Consider the following 17,534-nt stretch of genomic DNA (forward strand, 5'->3'; position numbering starts at 1 on the left):
AAAGATATAGCCACTTGCTTCGGCTATTTTTCCCTAATTCCCTCATTGTAATGGGGAGGCTATCCTTCTAATTTACCAAAATGTGTTAGAGCCTAGCCATGCTGATGTTGCAAAGTTTGGGATGCAAATGGTTGGATGTACAATAACTCTAAGTACAATGTATGTAAATTGAAAACACTAACAGGTCTTTCCTTCTGTCAATTATAAAGTGCTGGAGATAAGAAAGCCATCTGGTGGACAGGCAAGCCACTGACTAAAGTCCCTTAATTCTGATCAGACACTACCCTCTATTGGAGGATAAAAGATATCACACTGATGTCTCGTGTCAGATTCTAGTGCATTTGGGAACGTATGCATCTCTGCAGCACTCCACCAATCAGGCCTTTATGACAGAGTGACCAGAGGGAAGGCACATGACAGCCCGCTTTGAGTTTGCCAAAAGGCACCTAAAGGACTCTCAGACCATGATAAACAAGATTATCTGGGCTGATGAAACTAAGAGTGAAATCTTTGGCCTGCATGACAAATGTCACGTCTGGAGAAAACCTGGCACCATCACGATGTGGGGATGTTTTTTAGCAGCAGAGACTGGGAGACCCAGTCAGGATTGAGGGAAAGATGAACGGAGAAAAGTACAGAGATCCTTGATGAAAACCTGCTCCAGAGTGCTCAGGACCTCAGACTGCGGCGAAGGTTCACCTTCCAACAGGACAACGACCCTAAGCACACAGCCAAGACGTGGCTTCGGGACAAGTTTCTGAATGTCCTTGAGTGGCCCAGCCAAAGGCCGAACATGAACCCGATCGAACATCTCTGGAGAGACCTGAAATTAGCTGTGCAGCAACACTCCCCATCCAACCTGATAGAGCTTGAGAGGGTCGGCAGAAGAATCTCCCCAAATACAGGTGTGCCAAGCTTGTAGCGTCATACCCAAGAAGACTCTAGGCTGTAATAACTGCTAAGGTACTTCAACAAAGTACTGAGTAAAGGGTCTGAAGACTTACAATACCATTCAAAAGTTTGGGGTCACTTGGAAATGTCCTTGTTTTTTAAAAGAAAAACACATTTTTCTGTCAATTAAAATAACATCAAATTGATCAGAAAGAGTAGACATGGTTAATGTTGTAAATGACTATTGTAGCTGGAATCAGCTGATTTTTAATAAAATATCTACAGTCGTACAGAGGCCCATTATCAGCAATCATCACACCTGTGTTCCAATGGCACATTTACCATTTTAAAAGGATAATTGATCATTAGAAAACCCTTTTGCAATTATGCTAGCATAGCTGAAAACTGTTGTACTGATTAAAGAAGCAATAAAACTGGCATTCTTTAGACTAGTTGAGTGTCTGGAGCATCAGCATTTGAGGGTTTGAAAATGGGCCAAATTCAAATAACTTTCTTCTGAAACTCCTCAGTCTATTCTTATTCTGAGAAATGAAAGCTATTCCATGCGAGAATTTGCCAAGAAACTGAAGATCTTGTACAACGCTGTGTACTACTCCCTTCAAAGAACAGCGCAAACTGGCTCTAACCAGAATAGAAAGAGCAGTGGGAGGCCCCGGTGCACAACCGAGCAAGAGGACAAGTATATTGGAGTGTCTAGTTTGAGAAACAGACGTCTCACAAGTCTTCAACTGGCAGCTTCATTAAATAGTACCCGCAAACCACATCTGGGATGCTGGCTTTCTAGGCAAGAGTTCCTGTATTATTGGCCAGTCTTGAGATATTGCTTTCTCTTTGCAACTCTGCCTAGAAGGCCAGCATCCTGGAGTCACCTCTTCACTGTTGACATTGAGACTGGTGTTTTGCAGGTACTATTTAATGGAGCTGCTCCTTGAGGACTTGTGAGGCATGTTTCTCAAACTAGACACTAATATACTTGTCCTCCATTTTAGAATAAGGCTGTAACGTAACCATGTGTAAAAAGTCAAGTGGCCTGAAATACTTTCCTAATGCACTACCTTTATGGGCATCAAAGGGATGGATGGGTTAGGCCTCAATATTGTAATCCAAGTGGATGGATTTTATCTATGTATTTTTCTTACAGGAAGGAGAGGACAGCAGTTGCTGCCCCCACCCAATAGGAAAGTATCATATATAGAAAACGTGTGGATTTGTGCAAACTAGCATGTCAACAACTGTGACAAAGAATGTTCGCTGAATAATGATTTGCTATGTTATATTGATGTCTAAATTAAAGCAAAAATAGCCTTTTTATCATTTTATTCAAGAACATTTAAAATTTCATAGGCGTCACAATAGCTCTTTCCACTGTTTTTACAGAACAATTTAATAAAATAAACAATAGAACAAATGATTAAGTTCACATTATTAATTTTGTGTGTTGACCTAATACAAGTTAGTAATTACTTTCAAACGGTGTCTTTTGTCTCCTGAATGAGAAGATCTGATGTTGATTCAAAACATTTGGTATGTAATTAATTCATATTACTTGTACAATAAAAAACTAAAAGGAGTGGCAAAAACCCTATTCCTCTTAAACATTTTAGAAACACACTTTAGCTGCCTTTAATGTTTAGATTTATGTTGGAAAATAACATTCAGCAGTAAAAAAACAAAACAGGGTTAGAAGTTTTTTTGTGTGTTTTTTTTTGACTGGATATGGACGGTATTCATTTAAACAAGGCATAAAAAATGGATATGAACGTGACAACCCCTTGGAACAGCTTCATTACGTCAAATGTAAGCCCACAATGAACTATAAATGATATCTTTTAATATAAAAAAAACTTGGTAAAAAATACTTATTTTAAACTGTACAGTCACCAAGTACACAGAATGATCACAACTTCAAACAGTTCTTCATTTGGCGTCTCCAGCGGCTTCAACCTTCGCCTAGAAATGGGAGGGAAATGGACTTATTTCAGACCTACAAAAATAATTAAAACAAAAAAAACTGTTTGTATGCCATAAGAAAGTTACTGTTGAGCTGTTATTTTTAAGAGAATAGAAAATAAGAAACTAACCAAATACATATATTTAAGTGCATCTAACCCCATAGGCCTACTGTATTGTTGTTGTGAATATAATACTCCCCCCTCAAAGATTTGTTATTTTTGTTCAAATCGATTCAATTACATGCACTAACTTATGCCAGCAGGGCAGAAAGCAAATACAACCTCTGGACGCCATGTAATCTATGTAATAACAGCTTAATAACAATTTCCACAGAACTGCTTGGTTAATATCATTCCACAATTCACACATAATTGAGTTGAGCGCCCATCAAATAAGTAATGCATGTAGAGGTGGACTGAATGAATCACATCCCCATTAAGGATTGCAGATAAAGTCATGTACAGCCTAAAGCAAAACCAAATCTAAACCCTAATAGGGGAGAAGAATCACATTGAATAGATAGCAAACAGATCCTTTCAGGACACAAACCTCAGCCTTGGCATCACCGTTCTCAGCTGCCTTCTTTCCTTTGACTGGCTTCTGAAGAAGAAAAAACAAGTTTGCCACTGTTGACTATTGAAAGAGTAAGTGGATTCTCTCCCCTCTCACTTCCTTCAAGATGTTATGCATCTTGTCAAATGCTCAGCAGTGCCAAATATTTGAGATTCTTTTTCTGATGCTCTCCCTCATGTGGCTGTTAAACAATATAATAAAATAGGACAACTTCTGAGTTGATGCCAAAGGTCATGAATCAATAACGCTTAGGCTAAGAGTTAACACAACCGCTAATAAACTCTAGATGCGAAAACAGCACATTGAAGAACTCCAAGTTTAACTTTATTAAAAGACAGATTAAACAAATATTTAACATACTTTGGGTGCTGCCGCTTTTTTGGGTTTGGCCGCCGGCTTTGGCGCTGGTCTCTGCAAAAAAAGAAAGAAGACGGTAATTAGTGTAAGTAAGACATGAGTTTGCAATAAAAATAAATGTACAGATCCTAAAGTATCCTATGTCAATGGTACTACTTACAGATGACAAACGTGCTGAACGTCTTGCAGGCTGAAAAAGAAACACGTTACATATCTAGCAATGACTCAGTTACTACTATAACGATCCCACTTTAAACAAACTACAACTTTTAATGAATAAAGATGATATAGATGTATCCGCAAATTACAATTCATAAGCAAATGCCATGCTTTATAAAGGGGTTCAAAGATGTAATGGCACATTTGACAAAGCACCAACCTTTCATATCACCCTTTTTGTATATAAGTGTTAACAAATGATCCGCGAAGCATTTATGTAGACCTAATTGCTCAAGACTTTATGAACAGCCTATATAGCATTTATAAGTTATAGTTCAGTTAAAGTGTAAAAATTACAACGAATACACAAGCTAACAGTTTAGAATTAATATTGTGAATATTTGTATGCATACCTCATCTCCCTTGGTAGCACTCTGAAAACAAGAAAAGGGCAGAAGGAAAATCTTTAGAAACTGGGAGGAAATTAATTCAGAAAGCAAATTTGAAATACGCTGAATAATAAATAAATGTGGCTAATGTATCATAGTACAGCATAGGTCCTTTTCAAAAAGTAAGATAACTGGAGCAGGTGTTATGTCCATGGTTGCCCTCTCTTATTCTATGGAAGGGCCCCTTTGATCAAAATGAAGCATCACATTCCCAGAGAACATGCTGGGCTTTTGTATAATGTATATTTTGCATAACGGATTACATACACCAGTGGGCGAGAGAGCCATACATTTTTTATGACCTACATTTCCGCTGTTCTTGGCTACTTCTGACTTCGAAGGAATTCCCGCGCATATTCAAATTCAAATCTGTCCTGTCACAAGAGTCGGGCGCGCTTGGCACTTCCTTTGTTTTGCGTCTATTCGCGCTCGACAGCCGTCAACAAGATGAAGTTCGCGCTCAATAAATCTACCTAGCAACATTATTTCGACGAAGTTAATGCGGCTAAAGATGCAGTGATGTGTTTAATTTTGAAAACATTTTTTTTTCATAACTTTGAGGTTCAACGATAAACCCAATAGAAAAGGTCATTGAAAAGCACCCGCGCATATGCTGCTTGTACATTCACATTAGAGATGCTAACTAATGTTGGCTATGCAAAGATGGCAGCCTGACGTTGAAATTTGCAGTGCCAGGGTAAATGGACTGAAGTTAACGTTAAAAACTCCAACTAATGTTAGTTGAGGGGGAAAAATGCATTAGCAAGGAATTAGTATTAGCTGGTAAAGTAGAGGATTCATATGATTGCATTTAAGCGTTGCGTCGGGCGCAAACTATTGAAAAACGACCAAGCATCTTTTCCCACCAATTTTTGTGGCTCACTGATTCAAGCCTGCCTCAAAATGATTCGAAAACTAGACACCGAGATGCTCACAGGCAGCACATTGAACTACACATATTAATAGTTAAATCGTTTACATGTATGAAATATCTCAGTTGAGCCCCGCGAGCTTCTGCACAACTTCCAAGAAGCACCAAGCGCGTGATGCACAAATCGTACTTAGCTTTTGAGTGCATGGACTAGTCATAGGTATGCTCAATGTAGGACGAATAATCTTAATAAATATGGTTAATATCTTTACACCTTATTTCTTATGTAATTGTATTTTTTTTTAAGGAATATATTTATGACTGCGTTGAGAGGATGACCCATTTTGCCGCCATTTCTAAACGACGACATACAGTACTGATGAAGAGACCAAATGCAATTTAAAAACGGCAAGATGCAAGCAAAAAAATAAAAATAAAAATATATTTGTTAGCCGTAAAATTAAGGATTCCTTACCTTTCTTTTAGGCATGTTGATGATTGTTCAGGAATTGCAACACAATTTTTTTTTTTTTTAATGTGAGTTGTTGGCTATCTCACTAAGCTCTTCTAGCCACGTTAGCAATGCAACAATGGTGAATGTAAAATAATGACCGAATGTAAAATATAAGATAGAAACCGGTTTGAACCAGTTTTTATATTTTAAGTCATACATTGGATGAAGACAAATCACGTGCTTGTGGGCGTCTCCATTATCTTAAAGAGAGAGTGCATGATAAATACCACGGCTGTAACAAGGTGGCATGGTTTCTGCAGCAAAGTCAGTACAGTATAGGAGAACCTGCTTCTCCAATCAAAATCACCGATCACGCTTGTAGGCGATGTCATGGAGACGTTGGCTTGCTAAACTCATGCGCAGAAACACAATCTTGTCTCAAGTTTGTCTCGCGCCGAACTGCGCATTTACAGGCCATCAAATCAAATGAAAACATGTCAATTGGTCAATTTCACGAAGTTGGGGTAATAACATGTTCAACTACTTAATACATTGGGTCGTTTATAGGTTGTACATACATTTCCAGAAAATTAACAGCTAAAGAAGACTGTTTCACTACTCTTTTGACTTCTTTAACCCAAAACCCCGGCCTTGTCTGCTTGATCTGCTTCACAAGCATTCCCGGCAGTCTCGCGATGTTGCCCCTCTGAGTTTAGAAACTTTGTGTCTGCAGTGTGCATCACCCCGTCAATGATACAATATAAAACAGACTATAAAAAGTTTTTAAAAATCATCCATTCGGATGGTACAATTTGTTATGAATATAAGTAATGTAATGAACATTAAACTAAATTAACAAACACGTTTATTCAGCAAGATAAAGAAACCTGGTAAAAATATAGTTGTTTTACATGTCAAATATGGGCATCCATGGCCATAACAGTTATTGCACAATGACATTCATTGAAAATTTGACTTGACCAGTCCGCAACACATACACTATAAACTCAGCAAAAAAAAAGAAACGTCCCCTTTTCAGGACCCTATCTTTCAAAGATAATTCGTAAAAATCCCAAAAAACTTCACAGATCTTAACACTAGACAGTGTTAACAGTGTTAACACTAGACAGTGTTAACACTTCACAGATCTTAGACACTAACAGCTTACAGACGGTAAGCAATTAAGGTCACAGTTATGAAAACTTAGGACACTAAAGAGGCCTTTCTACTGACTCTGAAAAACACCAAAAGAAAGATGCCCAGGGTCCCTTCTCATCTGTATGAACGTGCCTTAGGTATGCTGCAAATGTGGCCAGGGCAGTAAATTGCAATGTCCAAACTGTGAGACGCCTAAGACAGCGCTACAGGGAGGCAGGATGGACAGCTGATCGTCCTTGCAGTGGCAGACCACGTGTAACAACACCTGCACAAGATCGGTACATCCAAATGTCACACCTGCGGGACAGGTACAGAATGGCAACAACAACTGCCCAGGTTACACCAGGAATGCACAATCACTCCATCGATGCTCAGACTGTCCGCAATAGGCTGAGAGAGGCTGGACTGAGGGCTTGTAGGCCTGTTGTTAAGGCAGGTCCTCACCAGACATCACCAGCAACAACGTCGCCTATGGGCACAAACCCACCGTCACTGGACCAGACAGGACGGGCAAAAAGTGCTCTTCACTAACGAGTCACGTTTTTGTCTCACCAGGGGTGATGGTCGGATTCGCGCTGATCATCGAAGGAATGAGCGTTACACCGAAGCCTGTACACTGGAGCGGGATCGATTTGAAGGTGGAGGGTCTGTCATGGTCTGGGGGAGGTGTCACAGCATCATCGGACGGAGCTTGTTGTCATTGCAGACAATCTCAAAGCTTTGCGTTACAGGGAATACATCCTCCTCCCTCATGTGGTACCCTTCCTGCAGGCTCATTCTGACATGACCCTCCAGCATGACAATGCCACCAGCCATACTGCTCGTTCTGTGCGTAATTTCCTGCAAGACAGGAATGTCAGTGTTCTGCCATGGCCAGCTAAGAGCCCAGATCTCAATCCCATTGAGCACGTCTGGGACCTGTTGGATCAGAGGGCTAGGGCCATTCCCCCCAGAAATGTCCAGGAACTTGCAGGTGCCTTGGTGGAAGAGTGGGGTAACGCCTCACAGCAAGAACTGTCAAATCTGGTGCAGTCCATGCGGAGGAGATGCACTGCAATACTTAATGCAGCTGGTGGCCACACCAGATACTGACTGTTACTTTTGACCCCCCTTTGTACAGGGACACATTATTCCATTTCTGTTAGTCACATGTCTGTGGAACTTGTTCAGTTTATGTCTCAGTTGTTTAATCTTGTCATGTTCATACACATATTTACACATGTTAAGTTTGCTGAAAATAAAAGCAGTTGACAGTGAGAGGATGTTTATATACACAAAAGTATCTGGACACTCCTTCAAAACTGGAGTCTGCGATTTCAGCCACAACCATTGTTGACAGCTGTATTAAAATTGAGCACACAGCCATGCAATCTCCATAGACAAACATTGGCAGTAGAATGGCCTTACTGAAGAGCTGTGACTTGCAACGTTGTTCAAGTCAGTTTGTCAACTTTCTACCCTGCTTGAGCTGCCCTGGTCAACATTAAGTGTTGTTATTGTGAAGTGGAAATGTCTAGGAGCAACAACGGCTCACAAATCACACTTCACCATCTGGCAGTCGGACGAACTAATCTGGGTTTGGCAGTACTGTAAAGGTTGGAGAAATAATGGTCGGCGGCTGTTTTTCATGGTTCAGGCTAGGCCCCTTAGTTCCAGTGAAGGGAAATCTTAAGGCTACAGCATATGACATTCTAGACAAGTCTGTGCTTCCAACTTTGTGGCAACAGTTTGGGGAAGGCCTTTTCCTGTTTCAGCATAACAATGCCCCCATGCACAAAGCGAGGTCCATACACAAATGGTTTGTCGAGATCAGTGTGAAAGAACATGACTGGACTGCACAAAGACCTGACCTCAACCCCATCGAACGCCAATTTCAAGACAGGCCTAATCGCCCAACATCAGTACCTGACCTCACTAATGCTCTTGTGGCTGAATGGAAGCAAGGCCACGCAGCAATGTTCCAACATCTAGTGGAAAGCCTTCCCAGAAGAATGGAAGCTGTTATAGCAGCAAAGGGGGACCACCGCCATGTTTTTTAAAAATTTGAAATTTTATTTAACTAGGCAGGTCAGTAAAGAACAAATTCTTATTTACAATGACGGCCTAGGAACAGTGGCTTAAGTGCCTTGTTCAGGAGCAGAATGACAGATTTTTACCTTGTCAGCTCAGGGATTCGATCTAGCAACTGTTTCAGTTACGGGCCCAACACTCTAACCACTAGGTTACCTGCCGCATATTAATGCCCATGAGTTTGAAATGAGATGTTCGACGAGCAGTTGTCCACATACATTTGGTCATGTAGTGTAGCTGGTGCTGTGGTAAATGGTTGCCTCCAATGTGTATCTTCTCTGGGAGCGAGTACTCCGATTTCATTGTGAATATCAATCCAACAAGAATATCTATGGCATGCATTTGACGGACAGATTTTACAGAACTTATATAATTATTAGCTCTTTACCAGACTTTTTATTAGACTTTGATCAGACTTGTCTTTTAGAATATACACATAAATATCCCACATACAGCCCCATAGGGGTAAAATCACTCATACAAAATAAGAAGTTTAAAACCACTCAGCACTTTAGGGAAGAGGAAGAGATTGCTCCCCCAATTCAAGATGGGGAGCATTATGTTCCCCTCATCCCATATTTATGCCAGAGCAGCTTGGCTGGTTAAGTCAGTAAGGAAGGAGTCTCTCTTGTGCTGGAGTGCACCAAGGAAGTCCTGAACCCGTTCCTCTCGGCTGGCAGTGTAGTTGAGCAGTGCTTCCCGTCTCCTCTGGGCATCCAGGGGCTTTCCATTGCCGTGGTGCTGTAGGAGGTCTGCTAAACAGGCCCGGTCTGCCTCATGCTGCTGTAGGGCCTGTCCCTCTCTGTGTTGATCTCTGGCTTTCTGCAGCATACATAGGGATCAGTCATTCAAGCAGATCACAGTGTTCCATACAACACAGTAGTTTACTACAGGTATTCAGATGATCCTTCTAATGAATTCTCGCTCAATTCTGGAAATGCAACTTGAAAGAATGTGGCAAAAGTGCACACACGTTTAGAGATTGGATAAATATCGTACGGTGGAATGTACTGTATGTGGGGGATGAATGAAGGAAAGAGATCATACCTGAAGAGGTCTGTGATTGAGCTGATACTGCAGAATGGCATCACACAGGTTCCAGAAGGAGTACTCTGGCCACAGGACTGACTGGAACACTAAGCAGGAGTGGGACGTCTGCAGAAATAGCACAGACAAAAAATATTCAATTTCTGTCTGCAGCGTTCTATAAACATTTCACCCCACTGAATAATCCCCATGGGTAACACCAGACAGCCTACATTTACAAAGAATAAGTCACGAGGTAGTGGGGGAGGCAGCTAAACCAGAGGGTCCATTGTCTGTCAGTGAAGTCACTGAACAGGAAGTAGGTCTTGTCCTTACCAAAGAGGATGCTAGGCAAGAGGCTAATCTCATTAGCATTCAACATCACACTGGAAACAGTAAGGAGTGTCTTTCTCCTTACCTGCCACAGCAGGAAGTCACTGAGTCGCACCTCTCCAGACGTGCGAATGAGCAGGTCAGGATTGGGAGAGTTACTGCTGTACAGACACCGACTCAGCAGGGCCTCCGACACATCACTGGACACAACAACCGAGACAAGACAATAGAAACAAGCAGAAAAAACAATTCAGAAAACAAATCTAGATCTGTGATTATGCAAATGTAACAATTATACTTGAGAGGGCCATGAATGCACTCTTATGTAATATTCCTCTTCTGAATCTCTGTTGAAGTAGTTTACCTGGATTTGATAAGTCCCTGCTCCACGCCCCAAGCCATCTCTCCGACGGCATTAGCGATTTCATGTCTTGAGGTGTAGGCAAAGCACACGTTCAGAAAGCATCTGTTGGCAAAAGAGGGTGGTCCGTTAATGAATGAGTTATTACAGCTGTAAGTAGCCACTCCTGAAGACATCTTCGATGACTGAACAGAAGCCCATGTGTTGTTTTACGCATAGAGAAATTGCATTGCATTATAAACAACTGCAGTCCAGCATCTGCAGTAAACCTTGACGCATGTCAAAACGGCAATGTTTTTCAGATGGCTGCACACAAGCTCACAGCCACCTCAGAGACGTGAGGAGCAGCAGGATGATGAGGTGGCGATGCCTACTTGTTATGAGTCCTGGTGGCCACCACAGCCCGGGCTATGTGCTGCTGCAGGTCCAGAGGCAGTAGTGTCAGGTCTCCCAACACCCGGATGCACACCCCATGCTTCTCCAGATTATCCCTGGATTGGAAGAGAGCAGACATGGCCAAATCAGGGTTTCCTTCAATTGCTGGCTTTTAGTTCCCCCCCCAAAAAAGGAACAGATGATAAATAAAACTGTTGCCGGCCAAAATGACCCCATTGTAAAATAATTTATGGAAATACCAGTCGGTCTATAGGTTAATTTGCATAATTTTGTGGAATTCAATTGGTGTGTGTATTTTCGTTGGTCGTCATGTATCTTATTAATTCAACAACTACCACACGCACACAGCATAAAGAGACTATTTTGAGAGGGATGTCTCTTGCGATTACTCAGCTGGTTGCTGCATTTATACAGTGCCTTGCGAAAGTATTCGGCCCACTTGAACTTTGCGACCTTTTGCCACATTTCAGGCTTCAAACAAAGATATAAAACTGTATTTTTTTGTGAAGAATCAACAACAAGTGAGACACAATCATGAAGTGGAACGACATTTATTGGATATTTCAAACTTTTTTAACAAATCAAAAACTGAAAAATTGGGCGTGCAAAATTATTCAGCCCCTTTACTTTCAGTGCAGCAAACTCTCTCCAGAAGTTCAGTGAGGATCTCTGAATGATCCAATGTTGACCTAAATGACTAATGATAAATACAATCCACCTGTGTGTAATCAAGTCTCCGTATAAATGCACCTGCACTGTGATAGTCTCAGAGGTCCGTTAAAAGCGCAGAGAGCATCATGAAGAACAAGGAACACCAGGCAGGTCCGAGATACTGTTGTGAAGAAGTTTAAAGCCGGATTTGGATACAAAAAGATTTCCCAAGCTTTAAACATCCCAAGGAGCACTGTGCAAGCGATAATATTGAAATGGAAGGGTATCAGACCACTGCAAATCTACCAAGACCTGGCCGTCCCTCTAAACTTTCAGCTCATACAAGGAGAAGACTGATCAGAGTTGCAGCCAAGAGGCCCATGATCACTCTGGAGGAACTGCAGAGATCTACAGCTGAGGTGGGAGACTCTGTCCATAGGACAACAATCAGTCGTATATTGCACAAATCTGGCCTTTATGGAAGAGTGGCAAGAAGAAAGACATTTCTTAAAGATATCCATAAAAAGTGTTGTTTAAAGTTTGCCACAAGCCACCTGGGAGACACAAACATGTGGAAGAAGGTGCTCTGGTCAGATGAAACCAAAATTGAACTTTTTGGCAACAATGCAAAACGTTATGTTTGGCGTAAAAGCAACACAGCCCATCACCCTGAACACACCATCCCCACTGTCAAAAATGGTGGTGGCAGGATCATGGTTTGGGCCTGCTTTTCTTCAGCAGGGACAGGGAAGATGGTTAAAATTGATGGGAAGATGGATGGAGCCAAATACAGGACCATTCTGGAAGAAAACCTGATGGAGTCTGCAAAAGACCTGAGACTGGGACGGAGATTTGTCTTCCAACAAGACAATGATCCAAAACATAAAGCAAAATCTACAATGGAATGGTTCAAAAATAAACATATCCAGGTGTTAGAATGGCCAAGTCAAAGTCCAGACCTGAATCCAATCGAGAATCTGTGGAAAGAACTGAAAACTGCTGTTCACAAATGCTCTCCATCCAACCTCACTGAGCTCGAGCTGTTTTGCAAGGAGGAATGGGAAAAAATGTCAGTCTCTCGATGTGCAAAACTGATAGAGACATACCCCAAGCGACTTACAGCTGTAATCGCAGCAAAAGGTGGCGCTACAAAGTATTAACTTAAGGGGGGATGAATAATTTTGCACGCCCAATTTCAGTTTTTTGATTTGTTAAAAAAGTTTGAAATATCCAATAAATGTTGTTCCACTTCATGATTGTGTCCCACTTGTTGTTGATTCTTCACAAAAAATACAGTTTTATATCTTTGTTTGAAGCCTGAAATGTGGCAAAAGGTCGCAAAGTTCAAGGGGGCCGAATACTTTCGCAAGGCACTGTAAGCTGGAGGCAGTATGCATTTTAAAAACATACTTAAATTGTTTGAACTCTGCAATTTTTACTTCATATTATGAGGCATGTCCCATAGGACGGCGCACAATTGGCCCAGCGCCGTCCGGGTTTGGCCGGGGTAGGCCGTCATTGTAAATAAGAATTTGTACTTTACTGACTTGCCTAGTTCAATAAAGGTAAAAAAATAAATACAAATAAAAGATTGCTGCAAAGTAGCCTATAGCCACAATCAGACCATGGAAACGTGGAGGCAATTCTTTTACAAATATTTTATAGACAGCGCGTGATTTAAGTTTGGGGCAGCTTACAATTTATCCAACCATTTCTACCAATTCTGATTTTTATTTGCGCATTTTCATTTAACAGTTTCATTTCAATAATAACGCTTTCGTTTCTCAAAATCATACAAATCAAAAATTAAAATGATAAAAATCTAAGTTAAAATTCTACTAATGCGAGAGCACCTGCCTCTGCCATATGGACACATTGATGATCCATTGGCAGCTAAAATCACTGGGTCTGGCCCGACGCTTTCGCTAGTAAACTTGCAACATCTTATCAACTAGCCTATTCCAGGCCCTTAGAGTTTCCCGCGCTAGTGAGACAGGGAAAAGTGTACAGGTGTTTTATGAAGTTAGAACTGGATATATGGGCTCAAACGATCATTATATTTTGCTCAATCACACTGACGCTTGGTGATTATCGAGGGTAAGATTGTTTAAAATAGCCTACTGTGAGGAACTATAGTTTTAGTAGTCTTTATTACATTCGCAATGGATGTTAAAAAAACGATTGTTTGACTTTGATATATTTGTATTTATACCCAGCCCCCCTTGTCTCAACATTTTAAATTATACCCAAGACACTATCTTCACACATATTTTAGATGCTTTTCACTGACAACCACAACTCAATATTCAGCAAGGCCTATTTCCACGCTCACTGCCCACATTGAATGAGTCCCAAATAGGCATAGGCATACCAGCTTGTGATTTGAAACAATCCACAGCAATTTTTTAAAGAAGATAATGATCCTCGATTCTTCTGCGGCTAAGTCATGCTTTCTGGTGAAGTATTTTGAATTGATTTGTATTAATTTCTGTATAGACAGGAGCAGTTTATATAATTTTGGCACATTTACTTCCCTAGTCATAGCTCCAGTAAATTTCTCAAATGGCCGGTGAATTTAAATCTTCCAGGTCACGTTGTCTGGCGCCAAGTGACACCCTGGGCCAATTACTGAGACATCCTCCTTGTCGAGATTGTAACGTAGCTATGCTGCTTTCTCTCCCACTCACTGAGTCTCCAACACCTATGATTCTTTAATGGCAGCACTCTGGCTCCTCGGATCTGACACTCACTGTTCTTCTAGCAGTCTGATGAACTTCTGCTTGGCCAGCTCCATGAGGCCGTCCACCTCGTCTTTAGACCGCTTGAAGTTCTCGATGCTGAAGGCGTACACTGTGACCTCATGGATGCTCAGGTTCAGGCACCAGCGTAGTGTCTAGAGGAAGGAGCCACCAAGGTTGATCACCAGTAAAGCCAACATGAGAGTAGAATGTACAGTGGGGAGAACAAGTATTTGATAACCTGAAAAATCACTCCTTAGTTGCCCTGGCTGTGTGTTTCGGGTCGTTTTCATGCTGGAAGACACAGCCCTGACCAATCTTCAATGCTCTTACTGAGGGAAGGAGGTTGTTGGCCAAGATCTTGCAATACATGGCCCCATCCATCCTCCCCTCAATACGGTGCAGTCGTCCTGTCCCCTTTGCAGAAAAGCATCCCCAAAGAATGATGTTTCCACCTCCATGCTTCACGGTTGGCATGGTGTTCTTGGGGTTGTACTCATCCTTCTTCCTCCAAACACGGCGATGGAGTTTAGACCAAAAAGCTCAATTTTTGTCTCATCAGACCACATGACCGTCTCCCATTCATCCTCTGGATCATCCAGATGGTCATTGGCAAACTTCAGACGGGCCTGGACATGCGCTGGCTTGAGCAGGGGGACCTTGCGTGCGCTGCAGGATTTTAATCCATGACGGCGTAGTGTTTTACTAATGGTTTTCTTTGAGACTGTGGTCCCAGCTCTCTATAGGTCATTGACCAGGTCCTGCCGTGTAGTTCTGGGCTGATCCCTCACCCTCCTCATGATCATTGATACCCCACCAGGTGAGATCTTGCATGGAGCCCCAGACCGAGGGTGATTGACCGTCATCTTGAACTTCTTCCATTTCCTAATAATTTCGCCAACAGTTGTTGCCTTCTCACCAAGCTGCTTGCCTATTGTCCATCCCAGCCTTGTGCAGGTCTACAATTTAACCCTGATGTCCTTACACAGCTCGCTGGTCTTGGCCATTGTGGAGAGGTTGGAGTCTGTTTGAGTGTGTGGACAGGTGTCTTTTATACAGGAAACAAGTTCAAACAGGTGCAGTTAATACAGGTAATGAGTGGAGAACAGGAGGGCTTCTTAAAGAAAAACTAACAGGTCTGTGAGAGCCGGAATTCTTACTGGTTGGTAGGTGATCAAATACTTATGTCATGCAATAAAATGCAAATGAATTACTTAAAAATCATACGATGTGATTTTCTTTTGAGATTCCGTCTCTCACAGTTGAAGTGTACCTAATGATAAAAATTACAGACCTCTACATGCTTTGTAAGTAGGAAAACCTGCAGTGTATCAAATACTTGTCCTCCCCACTGTATTTCTAATGTATTTGGTGACAGCCCTATACAAATACATGTTATGATGGTAATGGTGAGGAATATGGTTGAAGTGCAGTTGCCTACTTGTGAAAGCTCATGCAAAAGAGACAGCATGAATGAGAACAACTATGCTAGAACGGACAATAACTACATCATGACACTGATGTCCCCTGGGAACCTCACCTCTGCCAGTTTGTCAAAACCCTGTGTGTGTCCCTCCTGGCGCTCCACCTGACGCTTGCGGGCGTAGCGCCGGTTGCCATCCATGATAAAGGCCACATGTTTGGGCATCGGGCCAGCCTGGGAGAGACCAGGGGGTGGAATTCCATACAGATCGAACCATATTACATATCATGAAAATGTGGTTGTGATTTCATTAATTCAAATATCCTCAGAAGGGATGCATTTGCAAATAGTTAGTCATACCTTCAGTATGTTGGCTGAGAGCTTCTCAATGAGGTTCAATTCACCTTCCCTTATCCACGACATATTTAAACTCTGACACCCCTGTGGAGATACATGCATTACATACACATAAACAGATACCTATAAACAAGCAATTTATGAACAAGGTTAGCCGTTAGGCTTGTATGACAAATCCAGCAGTCCCTGGTTTGTATAGCCATGGGCTGCATGAGACACAGTAGTGAGAGGTATGTAGCATAGTTACACATAGAGCATAGGCCTAGTTAAGTGGGGTGCAACAACAAACGTAACAGCAGTGCATTCATCGACAGTTAGTAGGATAAGGTCTTCAGAGGCCACTACTTTCTAGTCTTGAGCTGTGCTACAGGGGACTTTTACCACATACCAGACGTACAGGGAGGTGTAAAATGATTGGCACCCTTGATAAAGAAGAGCAGAAATGACTGTACCAGAACAAGGGAGTCAATCATGTTGACCCTTGCCTTTTTGAGAAAAACATTTGTTACTTGTTAAACAAAATGTAATTGTATTAGTATATAATAATATAATTTACAAAAAAATGTTGAGCATACAATATAGCTCAATATTTGAATTATATATTTTAGGGCCATTTCTGCTTATCTTTATGGGTGTTAATGATTTCGTACCCCACTATTTGATTAGTTCTGATACACGCGCCACTAGTCTCCATGCATGCATGCATAAACGGGATATATTTAACAATTAATATTCTGATAACTAGCTATATGACTATGCATCTCTGATTCAGGTAGATCAAGTCTGGGATAGCTACATAGTTATAATAGCTACGGTAGCTAGCTAGCTAACACAACTCAATCAAACCGGACAGGGAGCGATAACCAATGATGAACACTGTTTGAAATGTACAAAGCAATTGCACTTTGCACTAAAATGGTCGATTTCATTCATATTGTTGAAAGAGATCATGAATTATCAACATTATGAGCCGTATTTTTTACATATTTCACAAACCTTCCAACTCACAGTTTAAGATGACGTCCCCTTCCTTATTCGACGGAGTGACGTATTCAAAAGACCGACCATTTCCGCCTGGAACTGTTTGTACAGATTTCTCTGCATGTGGATTGACAGGAAAGTTGTTCGGGTAAATTGATGTTCTGTGGGTCGAATAGGATATTTAAACATTTACTGGGTAGGTTTCAAATTGGACTCAGTGCTATCTGGGATCTTGGGACGTCCCTACTGAAGTGGAATTTAAAATAGGTAAGGGTTAGGGGTTTCCCAAACTCCGTCCGGGGGACCCCGTTT

The 17,534-nt window shown here is 41.5% G+C and overlaps 1 protein-coding gene and 1 long non-coding RNA gene across 4 annotated transcripts; both read right to left on the bottom strand.

Moving 5' to 3' along the window:
* Window positions 1-2,214: 2,214 nt before the first annotated feature.
* LOC112223050 lies at window positions 2,215-5,906 on the bottom strand. The gene is made up of 6 exons (XR_002949234.2): window positions 5,750-5,906; window positions 4,368-4,388; window positions 3,956-3,985; window positions 3,799-3,849; window positions 3,415-3,465; window positions 2,215-2,862 (listed from the first exon to the last, which is right to left on the bottom strand). It is a non-coding gene; the product is annotated as an uncharacterized LOC112223050 (long non-coding RNA).
* A 3,426-nt stretch (window positions 5,907-9,332) lies between these two features.
* LOC112223049 (dehydrodolichyl diphosphate synthase complex subunit DHDDS) lies at window positions 9,333-17,386 on the bottom strand. 3 transcript variants are annotated; one of them, XM_024385997.2, is made up of 9 exons: window positions 17,250-17,386; window positions 16,245-16,325; window positions 16,002-16,118; window positions 14,474-14,616; window positions 11,051-11,167; window positions 10,680-10,781; window positions 10,401-10,515; window positions 10,004-10,111; window positions 9,333-9,778 (listed from the first exon to the last, which is right to left on the bottom strand). In XM_024385997.2, the coding sequence occupies exons 2-9, from the start codon at window positions 16,305-16,307 to the stop codon at window positions 9,536-9,538; spliced, it is 1,008 nt and encodes a 335-aa protein (XP_024241765.2). In that variant the 5' UTR covers window positions 16,308-16,325; window positions 17,250-17,386; the 3' UTR covers window positions 9,333-9,535. The 3 variants fall into 3 exon arrangements, with proteins under 3 accessions (XP_024241765.2, XP_024241766.2, XP_024241767.2); XM_024385998.2 differs by having other exon boundaries at window positions 17,238-17,312; XM_024385999.2 differs by lacking the exon at window positions 10,004-10,111.
* Window positions 17,387-17,534: the final 148 nt, after the last annotated feature.

This window comes from Oncorhynchus tshawytscha, linkage group LG23 (assembly GCF_018296145.1).
Source record: "Oncorhynchus tshawytscha isolate Ot180627B linkage group LG23, Otsh_v2.0, whole genome shotgun sequence".
NCBI lineage: Eukaryota > Metazoa > Chordata > Actinopteri > Salmoniformes > Salmonidae > Oncorhynchus > Oncorhynchus tshawytscha.